The sequence below is a fragment of the Desmodus rotundus genome, chromosome 11 (genome assembly GCF_022682495.2).
Source record: "Desmodus rotundus isolate HL8 chromosome 11, HLdesRot8A.1, whole genome shotgun sequence".
NCBI classification, from domain to species: Eukaryota; Metazoa; Chordata; class Mammalia; order Chiroptera; family Phyllostomidae; genus Desmodus; species Desmodus rotundus.
In genome coordinates, this window is record NC_071397.1 from 69,294,423 (window position 1) to 69,314,207 (window position 19,785).

The following is a 19,785-nucleotide window of genomic DNA, read 5'->3' on the forward strand; positions in this document are numbered from 1 at the left end:
AGCACGGTCAAGCGGGCCTTGATTGAAGAATAAAAACGTAACTGTGTCTTCCTTGTGGCTGGAACACAGGATGGGGCTGGGAGAGGAGAGACCCAGGACTCATCAGCTCTGTTTGGTTTTCCATCAGGAAACTGACCCATAAGCAACCCAAATATAAAGGGCTCTTTGTACCAGGAAACATGGCCAAATACATAGTATATTTGTGACCCAGAAGGTGAAGCCAGGATGTTTCAGTACAATCGACTCTTCTGTCCCTTTTCACAGAGATTCCTTAATCATAGGAAGAAAACTGTAAATCCTAGCTAAAGGCTTTTCTTAAACTTTTGAATCTTTCATGAGAAGGAGAACTCTAAACACCCTTGTCCTTTAGAGAATCATATTTAGTCATCTTGTCCTTAGAAAGCTACTCAAGTTCTGTTTTACCTCAAATATTCTAGTGGCCCTCAAACTTTTTATCATCTTAGCACCCCTCTATACACTTTTAAAAATGAATATGTACCCCCAAAACTTGTTTATGTAATATTAGCAATGTTTACCATATTGGAAATTAAAACAGAATTTAATATATTTTAATTAATTTATTTAAAATAATAACATACCCCTTATAATATAGTATTTTCATAAAAATAGATTGTATTTTACAAGAGAAAAATAATTAGTGAGAAGAGTGATGCTATTTTACATTTTTGTAAGTCTCTTTAATGTTTCCTGTAGTAGAAGAGAGCTGGATTTTCCTATCTGTTCTACCTTCAATCCATACTATATCTTGAAGACCTGGCTGAAACAGATGAAGAAAATTCAGCCTCATGGTTATAGAGCTGGAAAAGGGAGGAGTATTTTAATAGTCTTTTCAGATTGTTATGAATATTTTGCTTTAATACTAAAACAAAACTTGACAACTAGGTTTTTTAAAAGGTTATAGTTTTTAAAAAGTTAATTGCAATGCCAAATTACAAGCCATATTGGTGAGCTTTTGTATTGCTGCAGTTTAAAGCCATTGGTCTATCTTGCAGTTGGAATGGATCTTTTTCTCATACACGATTTTGTAAAAGCAAGCATTGGTCATTCGGAAAACACTGCTCACGGAATTACACAGATCTTCCAAACGCTGACACATGTTATCAGACAGCATCAAAAAGCCGTAGTTGTTAATATCACCACCAATCTCATCAGAACAGTCTTCAAGTGTTGGTTAAGGGTCATGGGCTCATTCATGGTGGCATATACAAGTTTTCCAAAATTCAGATTTTCACTTAGAAGTTCAAATTTCAGCACTGACACAGATACTGTCAGCTTTCCTTGAAGTGACAGGCTCATTTCCGAGAACACATCTACTAATTACCCAACTCGGAAAAACCATTCCGTTTTCAGTCGTTCTTTCAGGTGAAACTGGTGACCACAAACCACAGTGACCAGGTCAGCTCACCAGTCAGACCATCGCACAAGTGCCTTTCAATGAGGTGACCACTAGTTTTTATTATGCGCAAGTGTTTTCAGTGGACTTTCAATTTAACCACACAGAAAATCACAAAGATGTGTATTCAATGGCTGAGAATCAATAATTTATTTTTGCCTCATTAGGAACATTTTCATAAGTGAAACTGGCTTCTCTTCCTTTTTATTTGTTTTAGCCCGCGGTGAAGATCTAGAAAGTGACCGTTAGCACCTTGTGGAGCCTCTGCCATGGTTTGCGCTGTGCCTTTGCTGGTTTTACCCACGGACACTTCTGTAACGTAAGTGCAAATGTCAACACAGTGGAGGAAGGTCTTAGTGTTACTATAAAAACAGCTGTGACCTTGCGGAGCCCTTGGAAAGGTCTCAGGCATGTCGAGTGATCTGTGGGCCACACTTCTGTTAGGTGGCAACCTTGATTATAGTTTGAGGATCTCAACAGCTAGGCCTACTCTTGCCATTACTGACCCACAGACGTGCATTTTTAGCATTTTTTCTACTGAATTATTCTTTAGGCAAAGTGCTTCTAAAGTAACAATGAGGCACAGTCATCTAAGAATATAGGGCATTTAAATATAATGAAAAAACTCAAATTACAGTAAAATTTTAAGGCATTCTGACACACTCGGCACAGCTAGGCATCTCACTTAGTATTCTTCACTTGCTCTCAGCTGCTGCTTAATCTACTGCTGTTTTTTCCAAATCAGCTTGAGAACATTTCTTTCAACTCCTCTGAATCATTATATCCCCGGTCAGACTCTGTAAGGATCTCGAGTGAGGGCTTCTGGCATAATAATTTCTCCTGCCCTAAAAGTAGTTCTCCTGGCAAGAAACCTTTATCTGCTGGGCTTAAAATTAAGTAGGGAAAATACCCTGTTTGCGCTTTCAATTTCCCAGCCCTTAAAGATTCCGACTCCTCTCTCATCTTGTAGTCAAGCAGAAAGAAAATGTTGTGAAGTAGAATGATCTAGCCACTCTGTCTGAAACTCGGATGAAGTCATTAAAACAAAGGAACAATTTTCCCTCCCACCCACATGACCAGCTTATTACAGGCTAACACCCTCACGCTACCCTGACTAGATCTTCCCCTTGTGATTAACAGCTTTAAATGTGCTTATATGTCACCATGCTCACAGTTACGCATGAAAAATAAACACTCTAGTTTCCTGGTAACACTTGCAGTCTGTCTTCCTTATGACAGACACCTTCATATTAAAGGAACCATGCCTTCTTTCCCCTTTTCTAAACTTCCTCCCGAAAGATTGTGCTTTATCCTACTTTTTCCCTTGGTTAGGAGAACAGTGCTGGGTGCCATGAAGAGCCGAAACAGGATCAGTCCTTTGACTTACATTGACCCCACTGTCCACTGCTGGGATTCAGATAGTTAGGATAAAGGCCTTGTGGCTTTTCCAGGTTGTTCAGTACTGTTCGAATATTCATTACCTACAATACAAAATAAAATGTTGCTATTAAAATCCAAAAAGCAATTTTGGTGCCATTCTTCTGTCTTTCTTGATTACAGTTTCCCATGTTAGAGAGAAAAAAGTTGATTTAAATGATGCAGAATTAGAACAAAGACAGTTGCTGCCGGCTTATAAAAATAATAGGCAGTAAGTGAACACAGGCACACTGATCTACCATATGTCAGATGCCATAACAGGAACCAGGGGTATTTCAGTATATAAGTAAAGTCCATTCCAGTGGGAGGACAGAGACAGTAAAAGCAGCATAATATTCACAATGTAAGTACTAGATAACGTGTGGTGGTAAAAGTGACGGAAACGACACAAGGTGGCAACAGGACAGAACGTACGCTGGCTGAAGTGCTGAGACTGCCCCGTGCTGCTCAAGGTGGTCTGGGGCGGCCGATGGATGAGTGTGTGAGTGGAAATTTTAAATGAGCGGAAATGAAGGAGCAGGCCATGTAGAAAACTGGAGGAAGAGTAACTGGGACAGAGGGAAGAGCAAGTATAAAAGCTGTGAGAAGACAGTGGGTTTGAGGACAGGGAGCAAAGGGAGAGAGATGCAGGCCATGAGGGCTTACTTTATTCTGAGTGTGATGGGGAGCCAGGAAAGGCTTTTGTTTGCAATTGGTGTGACTAGCGTGCAAGAGAGGGAGTGGGAGCCAGCGGCTACTGCTGAGTCCAGGTGGGAGGTGACGGGTGCTTGTACCAGGGTGGCAGCAGAGGCGACAGCACAGAGCCGTTTGGACCTGAAGTTACCAGAGAGAGAGGAACTGGGTGACCTCAAGAGTTTTGGCCCGAGCCGCTGGGTGAACTGAGGTGCCAGTTACCAAGACAGTGAAGACTGAGCAGGAGCAGGCCTGGGGGTTGAGTCTGAGATATTTTAAGTGGGAGCTGTCTATTGGACCTCTTAATGAGATGTTGCACAGGTACTTGGATATGGAGTCTGGAGTTCAGGGGACAGGTTGGGACTGATCAGTTTGGAATCAACAGAATATAGATAGCATGTAAACCCATGGATGAAATAATGTAGGGAGTGAACATAAAAGGAAGAGACCCAGGGTGGAGTTCTGGGGCTTTCTAATATCTAGAATTTGGGGTGATGACAAAGATCCCAGAGAGGAGACTGAGAAGCAGCACCTGAGGAAGGAGACAAGCCAGGGGAGTACCCTGTGCCTGCTGCCCAGGGAGGAGCATCTCGGGCAGAGGGAAAAAACCAAGCGTGACAAACACTGAGAGGACAAGGAAGACGAGGGGTGGGAACCATGAGCGGATCTGGCAATGTGGTGCGTACTGGTCACCGTGACAGGTGTGGCTGGGAGAGAGGCCCAGTGGGAAAGCAGTGAAGAAAGTGGGAGACAAAAAGAGAGGGTAACAAACAGGGACAACTTTTCCAAGGAATTTTGCTGTAAGGGGGAGCTGAGAATAGTGCTGAAAGCTAAGGGCAGCATGATGGGGCGAGTATGAATTTATCCAAAATCTGTAAGTTTGTTTCTTGAAAATTGGAAATTGACTCAATAGCTACTTTGCATTTATGTAACACTTTGAGTTTAAAAAGTCTTTCACATCCTTGGTTCATACAGTCCATACAACATTACATATTTTTACATATGGAAAAAATATGACAGGTCAGGCGACTTGTTTGAGGTGCAGGGAATCAATTGTGTAAGCTGGGCCCTCTCACACTGAGTTAGAATGTCACCCTGGGAAGACTGTGAGTTTAGTTTGGTTAATTGAAATGGTGCACATAACAAAGCTTCGTCTTTATCTGGAACATAATCAACAAAAACCGAAAAGCAAACAAAATATAACCAGAGCCATTGAAGTTAAGAACAATCTAACAATAGCCAGAGGGAGTAGGGAGGGGACAGTGGGGAGAAGGGTTTTCAGGAACTACTATAAAGGACATGTGGACAAAACCAAGGGGGAGGGTGGAAGCAAGGAAGGGAGGTGGGTTTGGCTGGGGTGGTGGGGAGTGGTGGGGGGAAAATGCAGACAACTGTAATTGAACAATAATAAAGTAATTAAAAAATAAAAAGAGCTATATTAAACTTGGTTGCTCTTTTCCACACCCAATATTATCAAATCTCTCAGCAGAGGATATTGTTTCTCGCAAGCAATGCTTTGCAATGTAAGGCATAGTGGAGAACCTCACTTTTTCAGCGAAGATGGGGTTTCCTGATAAGTGGCTCAAGTGCATAAACTCCAAATGCAGAGTTCCAAATTCGGCCAAAATACTGCTGCCTCCTGAGGCCCAGGGCCAGTTCCTTCCAATCCCACTGGAGAAGAGAAGAGAGCGAAGAGTTATGGGTCAGACTAATTCCATTGTTTTCCACTCTAAAAAGCAGAAATGAGAGAGACAGCTTTTGAATAATGGCTCCTTAGCTAATAGTCCACTCTGGCTATTAAAAAAATATCCAGCATTGTTGCGTTTGGCTACCAGTTTCAGGCTTTCACCTCTTTTTCCAAGTTGAAAATTAGTGTTGACCCAAGTTGTAAAGAAGTTACTATGTGCTTGTTGTTGACAAACATAAATATTTTGGAAGGTCCAAGTGCCATATTGAGATGTACACCATTCCAAGTAGCATATAAAGCAAAATCAGACTAAACTATCCACTTCAACATTTCAGTTAATTCAGCCTGAGATTCCACAGATTATTATAGACATTCACACTATATACCCCTTTTTTTCTCGGATATGGGATAGATTTCAGATTCATTAGCAGTATACTCACACTACATCTTTTCCAAACCTTCCATTCACCGAACTTCCTTTCTTATGCTTCTCTTCATGATACTTTACCTATCCTAAGGACACTTCCTGACACATATAATCTACACTTAAAAACGTCAGCGAAATGATGCAATTCAAATTTGAAAGGGGTCAAAGGTAGGAGCTTCAAAACTTATTGCCTCATTCATGGCTCATCTTGGAGAAGTGCTTTTTAAAACGAGTTAGCCCTAAATATACACAACGCACACACATCCATGTAAGGAAGCTGCTGAAACATGGCCGTTCTCTTGGGTGCAGTTTGTTTCTGAAAGCCACTTAACATGTCACAACATACATGATAATTCAAGTAAAGAATCAAGACAAGGATTCTCCTGACCGGTAAATGCCCCTGCAGAAATCTAAAAACCCCCCTTTTGGTTTTAGTCCAGATGCACATTCATTGTATGCCTACCGTTTGTCCGGGACTACACATGACCCTGGGTTATAAGACGGTTCTGATGGATAAATCGCCATTTTCTCAAAGACCTTAGAGTGCAATGGGAGAGAGAGTTCTAATCATAATAATCCCAGCTGAACGTGGTAAAGGCCAAGATCAATGTGGGAGCACCTACAGCTGGGACATGCAGTCCAACAGGGTAGGCATCCAGTAGAGTGAGGAAGGCTTCTTTGAGGAAGAGAGTCTTGAGTTGCGTTTTGGAGGATAAATTAGCAGCCTGAGGAAAGAATGGTGAGAGGGAGCCTCTGGACATGGGGAGCACACAGCAGCACTGGAGGAAGCGCCTGACACTGGTGAGTGGAGGGAAGGGCGGGGGACAGGCGAGAAGGCACCAGGCTCCACCGAGGCCAGGCCTGAGTGTTGTGGACTCTCACTTTCCTCTCTTGCCAAGGTGGCCCCATTTAAATACTGCTCTTGGTGTCCCCTAGATTTGCTAACCCCCTCTGTCTTTTCCTTATATTATGCACAACAAGCTCTGGGGAAACCCTTCCAGTTCTCTTGTTGCTGCTGCTGCAGGGATGCCGAGGCCGGCTGAAGAGAAGGGAAACAATGAGGACAACTGGCGTCTGACGTCTAAGCTGGCCTCACCCTTACTCCTGATTTCCTCGTAGAGCAAAGCCTAGATTTCATTTCAAAACAATGATTTATAGTCAGCCTAATAAAAAGTAAGCAGAAGAGATATGGAAATCATATTAATTCATTTTAGAAATGCCTGATATTTATTAAGTTCTGAGAATGTGAATCAGTTTTTATTTTTATGGTTGGCTTAGATAAAAGGAGTATCCAATCATCTAAATAAGATGAACAGCTACTTTCAAATTTTATTAACATATAGCAAATGCATATAGCAATTGGTCATTAATTTGTTGTCATGATGTTATTTTTTATAGTCCAACTATTCCATCACTGACCAAAGACAATAAGCATACTGAGCGACATTACAGATTTCTATATTCTAAAGCAATTCTTAAACACAAAGCTGCAACATATGGCAATGTCAGGATGGTCGGGAAGGGAACGGCGACTTCATCTGGAGAGGGAAGAGCGCAGTGTGCTGAGGAACCCTGCCTGGTTCCCAGGTCTTCAGGGACTGGTTCTTTTCGGTTCAAGGTATTAGAGAGTGTGGTGGCTTACTCAGATGGGAAACAGACAGTAGGCATGTACTACACTAAAATGCAAAGTACTTCTGTATCTAGGCATATGTTTCCTGCTATTAATGTGATAAGTTGAGAGAAAACCAGAGATATACTGAGAATTTTCAGTATGTTCTTAAACAATTAAAATTTAAAAGAGTTGTTAAAAATACACTCTTTCCTTCTTTGCACACATTCATATCAGAAGGAAAACAGCATTCTTTTCTACCACTTTAATTAAATAGGGAGCAAGAACATTAAAAGCACTGGAAAAGAATATGCATGCTAACAGAAAGAATGCTGAGTTGAGAGTACATGGTATGTTTCTATGAAAGGGTGGCTTTGGTCACTATTTTTTCAACCTACACAATTAATGTATTTCAGTAAAACTGTAAGATTAACAGTTGCATTGGTCAGGGAAGGGTTTCAAGAAATCAGAGAAGGCATCATTATATCTAGATATTAAATTAGGTCACTTGCCTTTTCTTAGGCAAAGGTTTAAAGACTTGGAGGTTGGCTGGACATAGAGCATGGGGCACAAACCAAAGGCCATGACCTTTAAAACATATGTGTGTGTGTGTGTGTGTGTGTGTGTGTGTGTGTGAGGGAAAGGGCTGTCTACTTGCACAAAATGTGTGCAATGAGTGAGAACTCACCGAGTGAGTTCCACCAAAATTTTATCTTTAAATTCTAAGAGTCTATTGAGGAATCTATTTATTTGTGTGGCTCTAATATCTAAAATGATCTATATGAACAGTGGGCACCTGACACCAAACTGGTGGACCTGTGACAAAAGGAAGTGAGCCGGAGAGTTTTGCTGCCTTGGTCTGGGCGTCAGGGTGCCCTGGGCGTGTCACGAGGCGGTTAGGCTTTCTGCACCTCTGGCTCACAACCAGTCTCGCCCGAGGGAGGAGGGGTTTACAGTGACTTTAATGGGATCGGCGAACACGGTATTTTAAAGCAGCCATGGTGTTCTTTATCTATTGTACCTTCATTTTGCTAATGCTAATACTATTTAAACAATATTTTAAAGATAAAATCACAGCTTGTGTTCAGAACTATTAGTTCCACAGGCCAGGCATGAAGGGAAAGAATATTTAAGTATTCCCAATTTTGTTACAATGGCTGAGTTTTAAGCCAAAACCGTGAGTCAGCATATGGAAATGTATACACAAAAAGGCAATTAGCACGATTTGGGGAGCAGCCAAGTGTTTGTTTTGGTTCAATGAATCCTGGAACAGAACTTCAAACTTTTGTATCACTCTGACTTCATTTCTTCCTGTTTCCTCCGATCTCCAGGTTTTCCATTTTAAATTGAAGTGTCATTTAATGTACAGCTGACACCGGAACAGCATGGGTTTGAACTGCATGCAGATTTTTCCCCCACAAACACTATAAATGTATTTTCTTTTTTCTATGATTTTCCTTTTTCTTGCTTACTTTATTGTAAGAACACAGTAGGTAATACATAAAGCATACGAACTATGTGTCAATCAGCTGTTTATGTTATCCATGAGGCTTCCAGTCAATAGTAGCTATTCGTAATTAAGGCTTTAGGTAGTCAAAAGTTACATGTGGATTTTCTAATTCATGGGGAGTTGGCATCCCTAACCTCTACATTGTTCAAGGTTCGAATATGTTTTGATTTTTAATTTAGTTTTTAAGTTTTCAATAGTCTACAAAGGTAATATTTCTTTGAAAATAAAACATCAAAGTGAAAATAACTGATTTTGACAATTGCAATTAGAATCATGCCTTCAAAAAATTAAATCACTATGATTCTTTTGAAAATGTGGAATACTATTGTATTCTTTAGAGACTTAATTTTAATGTAGTTTATTAGCAGTGGCAATATTCTTCCTCCTCCTCCTGCACTCAGAACAAGAAGGTATCATTATTTACAGACCTCTTAGCTCTGATAAGCAATGGACATTATATGTTTTTCCTTTTTTCTCCTGGGAATAGTTAACAGCACCAGAGGAAGGAATTATAGTACTAATGACACTATTCTACTCAGGGCTGAATCCCAGGGGAGAGCTGCTAACTCTTTTTCTACAAGAGCTTGGAATGGATCAAGTAGCCAGAGGGTTGTTCTAAATTGATGTGTATGTCTTCAAAATAATCTTAAATTGAGGTACATAAAAGTTATATGTTCTTGTTACTGCCCAGGTACAATTTGCATCATTAATAAATACATTTGGGCACTTAGGATAATTAAATGCAACAAAAAAATTTACAGAACTGAAACAATTCTAGAAAGCCAGATGTTGATATTCACAAAGCAGTAAATAGTTATAAAATCTTAATTAGCTTTGACTTTCAATCCACTTTTCCTTGATGGTTGCTATTCTATGCAAAATGGGAAATGGGCCTATAAAATTTTTTCTTGAGGATTCATGCCTGAATAATTTCTGATTAGCTGATCAGTAAACAAACTCCCTTCGTGGCCATAGTCCAGAATATGCTACTTGTGGGCAATGGAGTCAACAAGTTTTAGACAAAAAAATCCCCTACATTCTGTATATCACGATAAAGCTTTATATATGCAAATGGAGAGGCACCCAGGGATATTTATTTCAAAGGAGCAGATAATCCAAAATTATTCTTTTTGGATTTTAGCACAAATTAGAAAATACTAATTAGGAAGTTCATGAATGATTGCTTCGTTTAACTGAATCCCCAAAGCTCATTGATTTTGAGATTAAGTGATTTCATCTTAAATTATTACAAATGCCTTTTTCTTGAAAGGGTTCACACAGTGCCACACTTTCGGGTTTGTAGTGCAAGGCCTCCCTGGAGGTGAGCCAGCAGTCCCAGAGACCGGCATTCTAAAGCTAGTCAAGAATTCCGTTTTTCAGTTGTCCTCTGGGTAAGATCTCCTTGCCCACCACTATCAACGGCCTGTAATAATTGAATGTAGTTCCTGCCCAGTTATGAGGCAAACTGGGATATCCTATCACTAGGTTTGGGGAAAGGTTAGCAGTACTGATGAGAAAGCATTTCAGTGCATTTAAGGTGTGTGGGCTTGCAAACATTTATTTTATTGAACTTAATAAATTATTTCACATGTTTTTAAAAATATACATTGTATTTTTCATGAACATTTCCCATGCTAATCCATGTATATCATCATTGTTGCTGAGTGCATAGCATATGATTGAATAAATTCTAATTTATTTAAACATACCCCTACCAATGGACATTGAGGCTAATTTATTTTTTATTTTTATCTTTTTTGCCACTATAAACAATTTAGTAGTATGTCTAGATCTTTTTTTAGAAGTCCAATGCGCTTGTCTAGCTCATTTTTTAAAAAGCCAACATGTATTCATAAAAAATATCTACATAAATAACTGGGAGATGTTAGTTTAACTGATAATAAGCACGGATTATGGGAATGTGTAATGGAGGCAAAAATGTCTAAGGTGTAGAAACTTATTTCTCTTTACCGTGTGGGCCAGCTATATCCCATTTGGTAGCTTCTAGAATTCTTGGGATGCCTCAAATCCATCGACTGCAGATCACTGCATCAAGTCCTTTAAAACTGGGGGAGGGGGAGCTACAGGCAAGCATTTTTGTGCAAACACTTTTTAAAATAAACCTCAGGATGCATAGTAGAGTCCACCTTCAGAAATGGTAATTCACTAATATTCATTTGCCAGACAACTCCTTCCCTTGGTTTCAGCTTTTATACACAATTGTTCACTATTGTAGGAGCTTAACACAGATCATCACTTCTAAGACATTACTTAAGATTCAAGACTATTCTGAAATTTGGCTGTTTATTCATCTCTTTGTCTGCCATTCATTTATGGGTCTATGAATCATCTATGGACTAAGCTAAGTGAAATAGTTCAGACCCAGGTTTTTAATTCGCCAAATTCTGTTCCAGTCTTTTCCAGTGACCAGGGTGTAGGGACTGTTCTCTTCTACTAAAGTCTCGGATCTCCAGGGACAGACTCTGTTTCATGCACCTGTGTGATCTCTAAGTCTAGGGCAGTGCCAAGAAACAGAAGTGCTCAGTGCACATTTCATTTAATAAAATTTAAAAAAAAAAGTAATGAAAGTGTTGTGTCATTGGTTCCACCCCTACCATATCGAAATAATTTAATCTTATATTAATGTCGCCATATAGCTCTCTGATAGCCAATTCAAGAACAACTGTTCATTCAGGCTACTATCACAAACTTGAAGGGGTCTGAAGTTGTGATTTCTGAGAGCTGAGCTATGACACAATGAGAAAAATAAGGACAGGATGGTAAATTTTTCTGAAGGCTAACTTTTATTCAATTTAAAGATTGCCTTTTATTCTGAATCTATGTCCTTCCCATTTTTGCGATGTCAGGCTTGTATTTTTCCTTTGAGATGAAATAATGATAGTAGGTAGTTTTTCTTTTTTGGTGTCTTCAAACATTGGCAAGTTTTTCAATAACTGGGGAAATTTTACTTGGTCCATGAAAACTAAAACTCTGGCACCACTGATCTTAAGATGCAGCTGAAGCTATGAAGCAATTACTAATGGAAAGAACAGCTCACTATCCACTTTGCCATAACTAATGTAAGTTTTTGGCAGAAATTCTGAGGTAAAAAGAATAATATTAAATGATTTTGTTCAACAGATGAAAAGATGAGCACTTTGGGGGTATCTTGCCAAAGTCAGCAAGGACGATGAGTCAGTCAGTCAACTGTCATCTACTGGGTGCTTACTATGCGCCAGGTACTGTGCAGTACAACCAGCAAACTCTGCAGGAACCTGCTGAGGCTTCTTTTAATGATCAATATACCTGTTCTGAAATTTTGGAGCTTTAGGGTATCAATTGCAACTCAATTAAATTTTCATTCAGGCCCCCGAGTAGAGGTAAAACAGTTTTTTGGAGAACAACGTCTGATTTTCCTTTGGGCATTCCTTAGAGGTCTTTAGGGGAGAAATCAAGTGGGTCTAATTAACTTTTAATAAAAGAAAGTGAACTTTGTCTGACTGGTATACGAAGGACATTGATATTCTATCAAGAAGTTTAGCAGAGCCTCACTATAGGTTTTTTCCAGACATTAAACTACTTGGGAGTAATTGGGGAAGATTCATTCTCTAATGCTTAATAAAGTAGTTATCGTTATACTTCAGAGTAGGCAATACATTGCTTTTAAGGCAAGATCAGTGAAATAAGTGCTAAATGAAGAAACCTGTAGTGGACAAATGTTGCTAAATGCTACAAATGCTATTAAAATTCCCAAACAATAAATTAACAGCAATAAATTTCAAGAAAATAGCTGATGTCTAGGTAATCAGGGCCAATAATCAGCATGTTGTTTTAAGCTGCATTATGTGAATTCAGGTATTTCTCAACATCTAATGGAAATCTAACCAGCAAAAAGAAACTTAGTGAATTAAACCACCTTATAATTTAAAATGCTAGCTTTTCTTAGTTTGGAATTTTTACATAAGAAGTATCACGCAAATAAAAATGTGTGCATAGCTTGTGGTTAGAGCAAATAGATTCAGGATCACTCAGAACAGATGCTGGAGAATAAAGCCATCACGCTGCTTCCCTCTCGTTTTCCTGCCTTCTGCCTGCGACTTATGGTTTAGAGGCTGTGGCAAACTGTGTTATGAAACAGTGTGGCACCTAAAGTTTCAGGCATAAGGATTAGAAAAATCATGACAAATGAATAAAAAGGACAATGGGGAACAGTCCGTGTACCTATACGCTGCTTTGTGACATCTTCTCTGTTAGTAAACTTTCTACATGCTTAAACTCATGCCCCTAACTGCAGACGAAGACCAAAATGCAGAAATACAATTCTGTATCGTCTACCACCGTCAACCCCTCAAAAAGATAGTTGCATAGTAGATGCCATAGTTTGATAATGGTTGCATTTATATATGGCAGAAACAAATCCACTTCTAACATTAATGCATATTTTAAAAATATCTGGAAATACTCTAAGCAAGGTTTATTACTCAATGTATTTTGCACTGATGTTTACCTTTAACTTATATGTTTATACATTTTTAGTAATTAAGATTCTTTATATTATAGGACAAATTATGAAAAATGTAACTGAACTCCTAACAACTTTTATTAAGTAAAAATAATAAAAACGGGTAGTTTACATGGTCTCAACTTTTGATAGCCTCCTACTGCTGATATTAACATCAAAAAGTGTTTCAACATGAGTTTGAACGGTGTGGGTCCACTTACACGTGGATTTTGTTTTCAGAAAATACTGTAAATGTGTTTTCTTTATAATTTTCTTAACAACATTTCCTTTTTTCTAGCTTACTTTATTATAAGAATATAGTATATAATACATAACATACAATTATGTGTGAATCAACTGTATATATTACGGTAAGACTTTTGGTCAATGGTAGGCTACTAGTAGTTAACTTTTTGGGAGTCAAAAGTTACACACGAATTTTCAACTGTGTCTGTGGGGGGGGAGAGACCCTGACCCCCATGTTGTTCAAGGGTCAACTGTACTACATCAATGGGTGGTAGAACTTTGATAGTAAAACTACCTATTTTATAGCAGACATATTCAAAATATATGTTGGCAGACATAAAACTGTAGCTTTTAAAAATCTTCATTATTTAGTATCTGTTAGTTCTGTAGAATGAAAATATCAGTATAGTATCTTGAGACCATACAATCATTCCTATTTTACCTTTAAGGAAATACTTAGATAAATGAGTGCCCACACAAAATTTGTAGCTTTTGGTGACTTCAATTTACTAGAAAACATTATAAAGCACTAAAATGAAAACATCAAAATAGTATTTTGAAATTAGAGATAATAATCACAATCATTTTACCCTTAATGAGAAGGAAGAGAGAAAAAGCCCTTCATTCTTTCCTTTCTGCTAATGGGGTTCGCATCGCAGTAAGGGTCCAGTGCAAACTGCAAGCTCAGAAAACTGTGTGTCATAATTAGGTCCCAAACACTGCTGCTCCCAACCTGCTGAGTATGGGATTTTATGATGCCGTGAAAAGAATTTCTGAGAGACAGAGGAACCTGGAATGGAAGGGGAGAGGCTGAACTGAGGACAAATTAATACTGTACCAGAGTAAGGAAGACAAGACTTTCCACACAGATCTGGTCTGAAATGAACTGCTGGGAAATTGGTAGGTGGAGTCTAGGGGTTTATGAACTGGGGCTACTCTTGGCACAAAATAAATCTTTCAGCTTTGAGGAGTGCCTTCTTCTTCCTAAAATGCCAGTATAAGAACAATAACAGTGTTTGTGGGCTACTTTCCTCTCATTTAAAATGAAAACGCTCTCTTGGATCCACGGGCAAAAGGGACATTCTTAGAATTTAAGATTACCTACTTCGGTTAACAGCAAATGCCCACATGAAACATGGCACAATTATCTTGTAAGGTTAAGTGCTAAGAAGACAATAAAACAGGATGATGTGACAGAGGCTGACAGGGAGCTTCTTCAGCAGGGCTTCTTGGGAAGACCTCATTGAAGGAGAGATCTTTTTTTGTCGCTGGTCTTTAAGCTGAGACCAGGAAGATAAAGAAAGAACCTGTCAGTGGAAGACCTGGGTGCGGCTCCTGCAAGTGCCCCAAGGACAAGACTCTCCGGAAGGCCGGCTGTGTGCTGAAGGACAATTGGTGAAGGGAGGGACACTGGAGAGCTGAGGAAGGGGCAGAACACAAAGGAACCTGTAGTAGGCCACAGAAAGTATTTGGATGTGTTCTAAGGGCAATGGGACATCACTCAAGGGTTCTATAGGAGGCAATGAGAGCTGATTTGCACATTTAAAAGTTCACTCTGAACACTGGGGGAGGAACTGATTATGGGAGAGCAAGACTGGAAGGAGGCTAGCAAACAGGTGTCCAGGCGAGAGGCTACGGTGGTCTGGAATGCATACCAAGTGCAGAGACAGACGGATATGGAAGGGTTCAGGCTATGTCTGGATGTAAGAGTTGTCAGGAAGAATTGTATTTGGGGATGAGGGAAGACAGAAATTAAGGACGATTTCTAGACTTTTGGCTTTAGCAGCTGGGTGGGTACTGGTGCCATAAGATGGGAAAGACTGAGACAGGAATGGCCCTGATAAAGAAAAGCGTGAATTCTGTTTTTAGATTTTGTTCTAATAACTGTTATTAACAACTGCAAGGAAAAAAATAAATTTGATCATATTAATTTTCCCTTTTCAGTTTCTAATAAAAATAAATTTATTAAATTCAAGGAAATATTTTTTTTGCAATGCCTTTTCTAAAATAATTTTTAAGTTATGAAAACAACAGTCATAAGGCAACAAAATTTCAAACACACAAAGGATTATGGAATGGAAAGGAACTTCCTTATATTCCAGATCCCATTATTATTTCTCAGAGTAAAAACAATCAATAATGTACTGACATCTCTTCCAAAATTTCCTAGTGCACGATCACCAGACAAAAAAAAAAAAAAGGAAGTATACTATCCCTATTGTTATATACTGTGTTTCATGAAAAAGTAAAGTATCTTGGTGCGGTGCCTCATTACAGCTGCCTGCTATACCAGTGTCTGAAGTTTTGCTGTTATAAGCAATGTTGTAGATTCTTGAGTAGAGTTCCAGGATAAAATCCTGCAAGTGGAATTTCCATATTGTACATGTGTATTTAAAATTTAATAAACACCCTCCAATTACCTTCTAAAGAGTTTGCCCCAATACATACTCCCTTGTGTGCAAGAATGTTCTAGCTCCTAACTCTGGGCATTTATCAAATTTTGAAAACTTGGTGAATCTGTCAGGTAAAAAAATACCCCAAACATCTTAATGCCATTTTAATTTGCATTTCTTTACACGAGCTTCTGATATTCAATGCCAGTGCACATCTTTTTCTGGGAAGTACATGCGTATGAACTTGCATTATTGATATATTGGTGTTCCTGCCTCTGTACCAGTTCTATTATTTTTATACCTTTAAAAATTACACAAGTAATACATACTCATTATTATGAGTGAAACAATGTAAAGATGAACTGTGAAAAGCTAATATTGTATCCCTACCCCCCTGCAATTTCTGCCACTTTCCAATCCTGGTTAAATAATGCTATCTACCCACATACATACATAAACATATGGACATATATATTTAGGATTTGTTCTTTCCAATAAATAGGATTGTATTATATACATTACTTTGCAGAGTACCTGTCTCAGTAGCTCATCACAGACACCTTTCCAGAATAATAATTTTTAACAGCCATATGACAAATAATATTTCATAAAAGTGATAATCACATTTTACTAAGCCAATCCTCTATTGATAGATCTGTTCTAACTTTTAAATACAATAATCGTGCCACATCAACCAGCTATATTCATACTAACGCTTTTAGGAAGAGCTTTTTATACATTAAGAAAACTTGTTTTTTATCCATCATGTGCTTTGCAATTCCCCCCTGCCCCCGACTGTGGCTTGTCTTTTGCTTCTAGTCACTTTTTTGCTACACTTATTTTTATTTGGTATTTTTTTCATATATATGTTGTAGCTCTGTGCCCTATTCAGAAAGTCTCTCCTCACTCAAGATATTTTAAAAATCTTGAAAATCTGGGCAATAACTTTAAGTCATATTCAACAGTAAAAAAGTCACAGTATTATTGTACATAAATAAGTATAAAATTTGTACTTTGAAACTATATTTTTGTGTTGTTTCTCATGCCACTTAACACCTTTTTTGTAAATGTATTATTCTCATCTGTTCAATAGCTTAATTATAGCTATTGAATATTTAACTATTAGAAAGTTAATTTCTCTATTTCTTTCTCCTTTTGATCTTAATGCAAAATTTTACTGGTTTTCTTCCTTTAGAGATTTAGTAATTTCATCAATATTTCTCCATTAAGAGGGGAGGAAAAAAACGATGGAAAACATTTTATCCAGAGAATTTAGACAAGGGAGAAGCTATAGGTAAATCAGCAAATAGGCCAGGTCATCTTTAAACTTAATTTATGCATCGAGAGAATTTCCAGGTGTGACTTTGAACAGGTTCCTTAAACTCTCTAAGGCAGCAAAATCTTTAAAACAAAGTAACACTTGCAAAACCCACCTTGTAGGATTTTAGCACGCTCAAATGGGGTAATACACGTGAAAGTGCTTTGAAACTATAAAGAGTTTAGTCCAGAAAGGTATTTTTATCTTTTGCATTAGCAACTGACATTTAGCTAACCAAAAGAAATCTGTTTTCAGGTTTTCTTCTTTAATTTTAGAGATGTCTACTCAAAAATAAATTCACCAAATGTTCACTTGGAGATAGAAATTATAACACAAGTAATAATGAAACAAAGTAAGGCATTCCCAAGAGTTAAACATTTAACAAATCACTACTGTTAGCCAACGTTCTTAAAGCAATTTAATTGCTGTACAACTACCAAATATGTAGCACTTTAAGAAATCTTTCATGTCTTGTAAGTCTTCCAGAAAAATTAAGTTAAAAAATATTTCCAGTGTTGAGACAGCTGCACAGACCAATGACATCTTCTATGAGTTACTCGGGTGGAGCACCGAAGTCCCGTCCAGTGGCCCCTCACCACCACCCCACAAAGGTAAGAAATCTTAGTCTGCTTCAGACAGATGCAAACCCCTTCTGCTGGGTGGCTAAGTAATCATATGAGTCCTTAATGAATCATCACTTAAAAACCCATCTACTCATGAATATCCATATGCACAGGAAATTAGTTAAGATTATTCTCGTAAATTATCCTTTGCCAGAAGAGGATTTTTATCACAACATTCATTTTCAGAATCATTTCCAAAAGCCGACCACAGAGGTATTTCTTAGGCCCAAACTTGCTCATTATGCCAAGTATTTTACTGGAGACAACATGTAATGTTTCTAAAGGACATTATAATTTCTGGAGCTGCTGATCCAATTGAATGAACCAATGGGTTCAACCAACTGAAAGTGTAAAGCTTAATTCTAAAGGGTAAAGATTTGATAATTCAGGAATTTGTTTTTACTTGGCAAGTTTGAAGAGACTTTGGTCTAAAATAATTTTTGAAATTTAAGTTTTAAATTTTATTAAAATTACCTTCATATAATGTCTTGTTTGCAAGTAAATCGTTTAAATTTCATTCTCATTAGAATTACCTGCAAATAAATGAAGAAGTGTAACCAATGTTAAAAATAGCAGCCCTTCATACACTTACTGGCAATCTACACTTAAGAAAAAGCTAATGGGTGCCTCCTTTGAATGAGGGCACGGCAGGAAGGAGGTTCTCTATTTAATTCATTTTATCTTCAGAACCCCATGTAGGTGGTACTCTCTTACTATTTACCAAAGGAAACTGGGACTCAGCCACGTTAAGCGCTTGCCTATGATCTTCAGTGAAGTGGCAGGGATGAGGCAGGTCTGCACACCAGGACTGACTGTCTCTGCCATGTGCGCTCCATTCTTCACATACTACATCATGTCTTCTTTTACGTTCTTATATATGTTAGGGGTCAATTAGCCAATTTCCTCCATCTGGAGCAAGAGGAATTTGTTAGCAGTGAAAAGCTGAGGTGTTACCAATCAGTATTGACTTGTTTGAAACAAGATGATACTTGAAAAGGAAGAAAATAATATATATAAAACTAACTCATAACATACTTTTTGCCTTTAAAATAAAACTCCCCAGTGCAAACATGCTATGAGGAGATGAAAAAGAAATATCATGCTGATATAAATAATGCAACAAAGTTAAACAAGTTGTTCTTTTAATGCCCCCAAAACAAATTCTAAATTTCCAGGTCAACAGTAGCTACTATATCCACAAGCCTGATGCTTTACAAAACTGTGAAGTCTTTAGAGCATGAAAAAAATATTTTTCTTTTTTAATGATCCAATTCTTAATGGTACCTAGAGATTATATTCTTTGTCTCTACTTTTAATAGATATAAAATGTTTCAAGTATCAAAAAGCATAAAAAAGTAGAGTAAATTTTACTTCCAATTTCTGCCCCATCCACTGTTTTCCTATTTCTTCTCGTCCACAGATAATCACTATTGTTTTTGAATTGCATTCCAAAGATAATTTTTTTGCATACACTAACAAGATGAATAAATATCCACCCCTTTTTACATCAATAGTAGCTGACTAAACACTGAAGACATCTCTTATTTCACCTCTTCAATATTCAGATAATTTTAGAAACTTTATTTTAATAAAAGTTTCAACTATACAAAGTAAAGCAGAAGTTCAATAAACACTTAGATTTACCCAAATGCCACCACCTAAATTTAACACCTGTTAATATTTACAATTATATTAATGCCATATTGGCTTCATGTATCTATATGTAAGCATATTAATGAATTACTGATTTGGGGGAATTATTTTAAAGGAATTACATCCATCAAGACACTAAATATTTCAGCATTCAGCATTTCAACATGTTCCTATATGACCGCAATATCACAAGGCGCCAAAGATCATTAATGAAAGTTTCCTCAGGTCATCCAATGCCTAGTCCTTATCTGAATTTCACCAACTAACTGATCTCAAAATGTGAAGAACCATTATC

At 37.9% G+C, this 19,785-nt stretch overlaps 1 protein-coding gene across 2 annotated transcripts in view; it reads right to left on the reverse strand.

Moving 5' to 3' along the window:
* MAN1A1 (mannosidase alpha class 1A member 1) overlaps positions 1–19,785 on the reverse strand; it is a 147,273-nt gene that overhangs the window by 18,532 nt on the left and 108,956 nt on the right. For both annotated transcript variants that reach the window (XM_024551843.3, XM_045188723.2), the window contains exons 7-8: positions 5,071–5,194; positions 2,802–2,895 (exon numbers count right to left, since the gene is read on the reverse strand). In XM_024551843.3, coding sequence (XP_024407611.2) covers positions 2,802–2,895; positions 5,071–5,194 — 218 coding nt within the window. The remainder of the gene's footprint in view (positions 1–2,801; positions 2,896–5,070; positions 5,195–19,785) is intronic.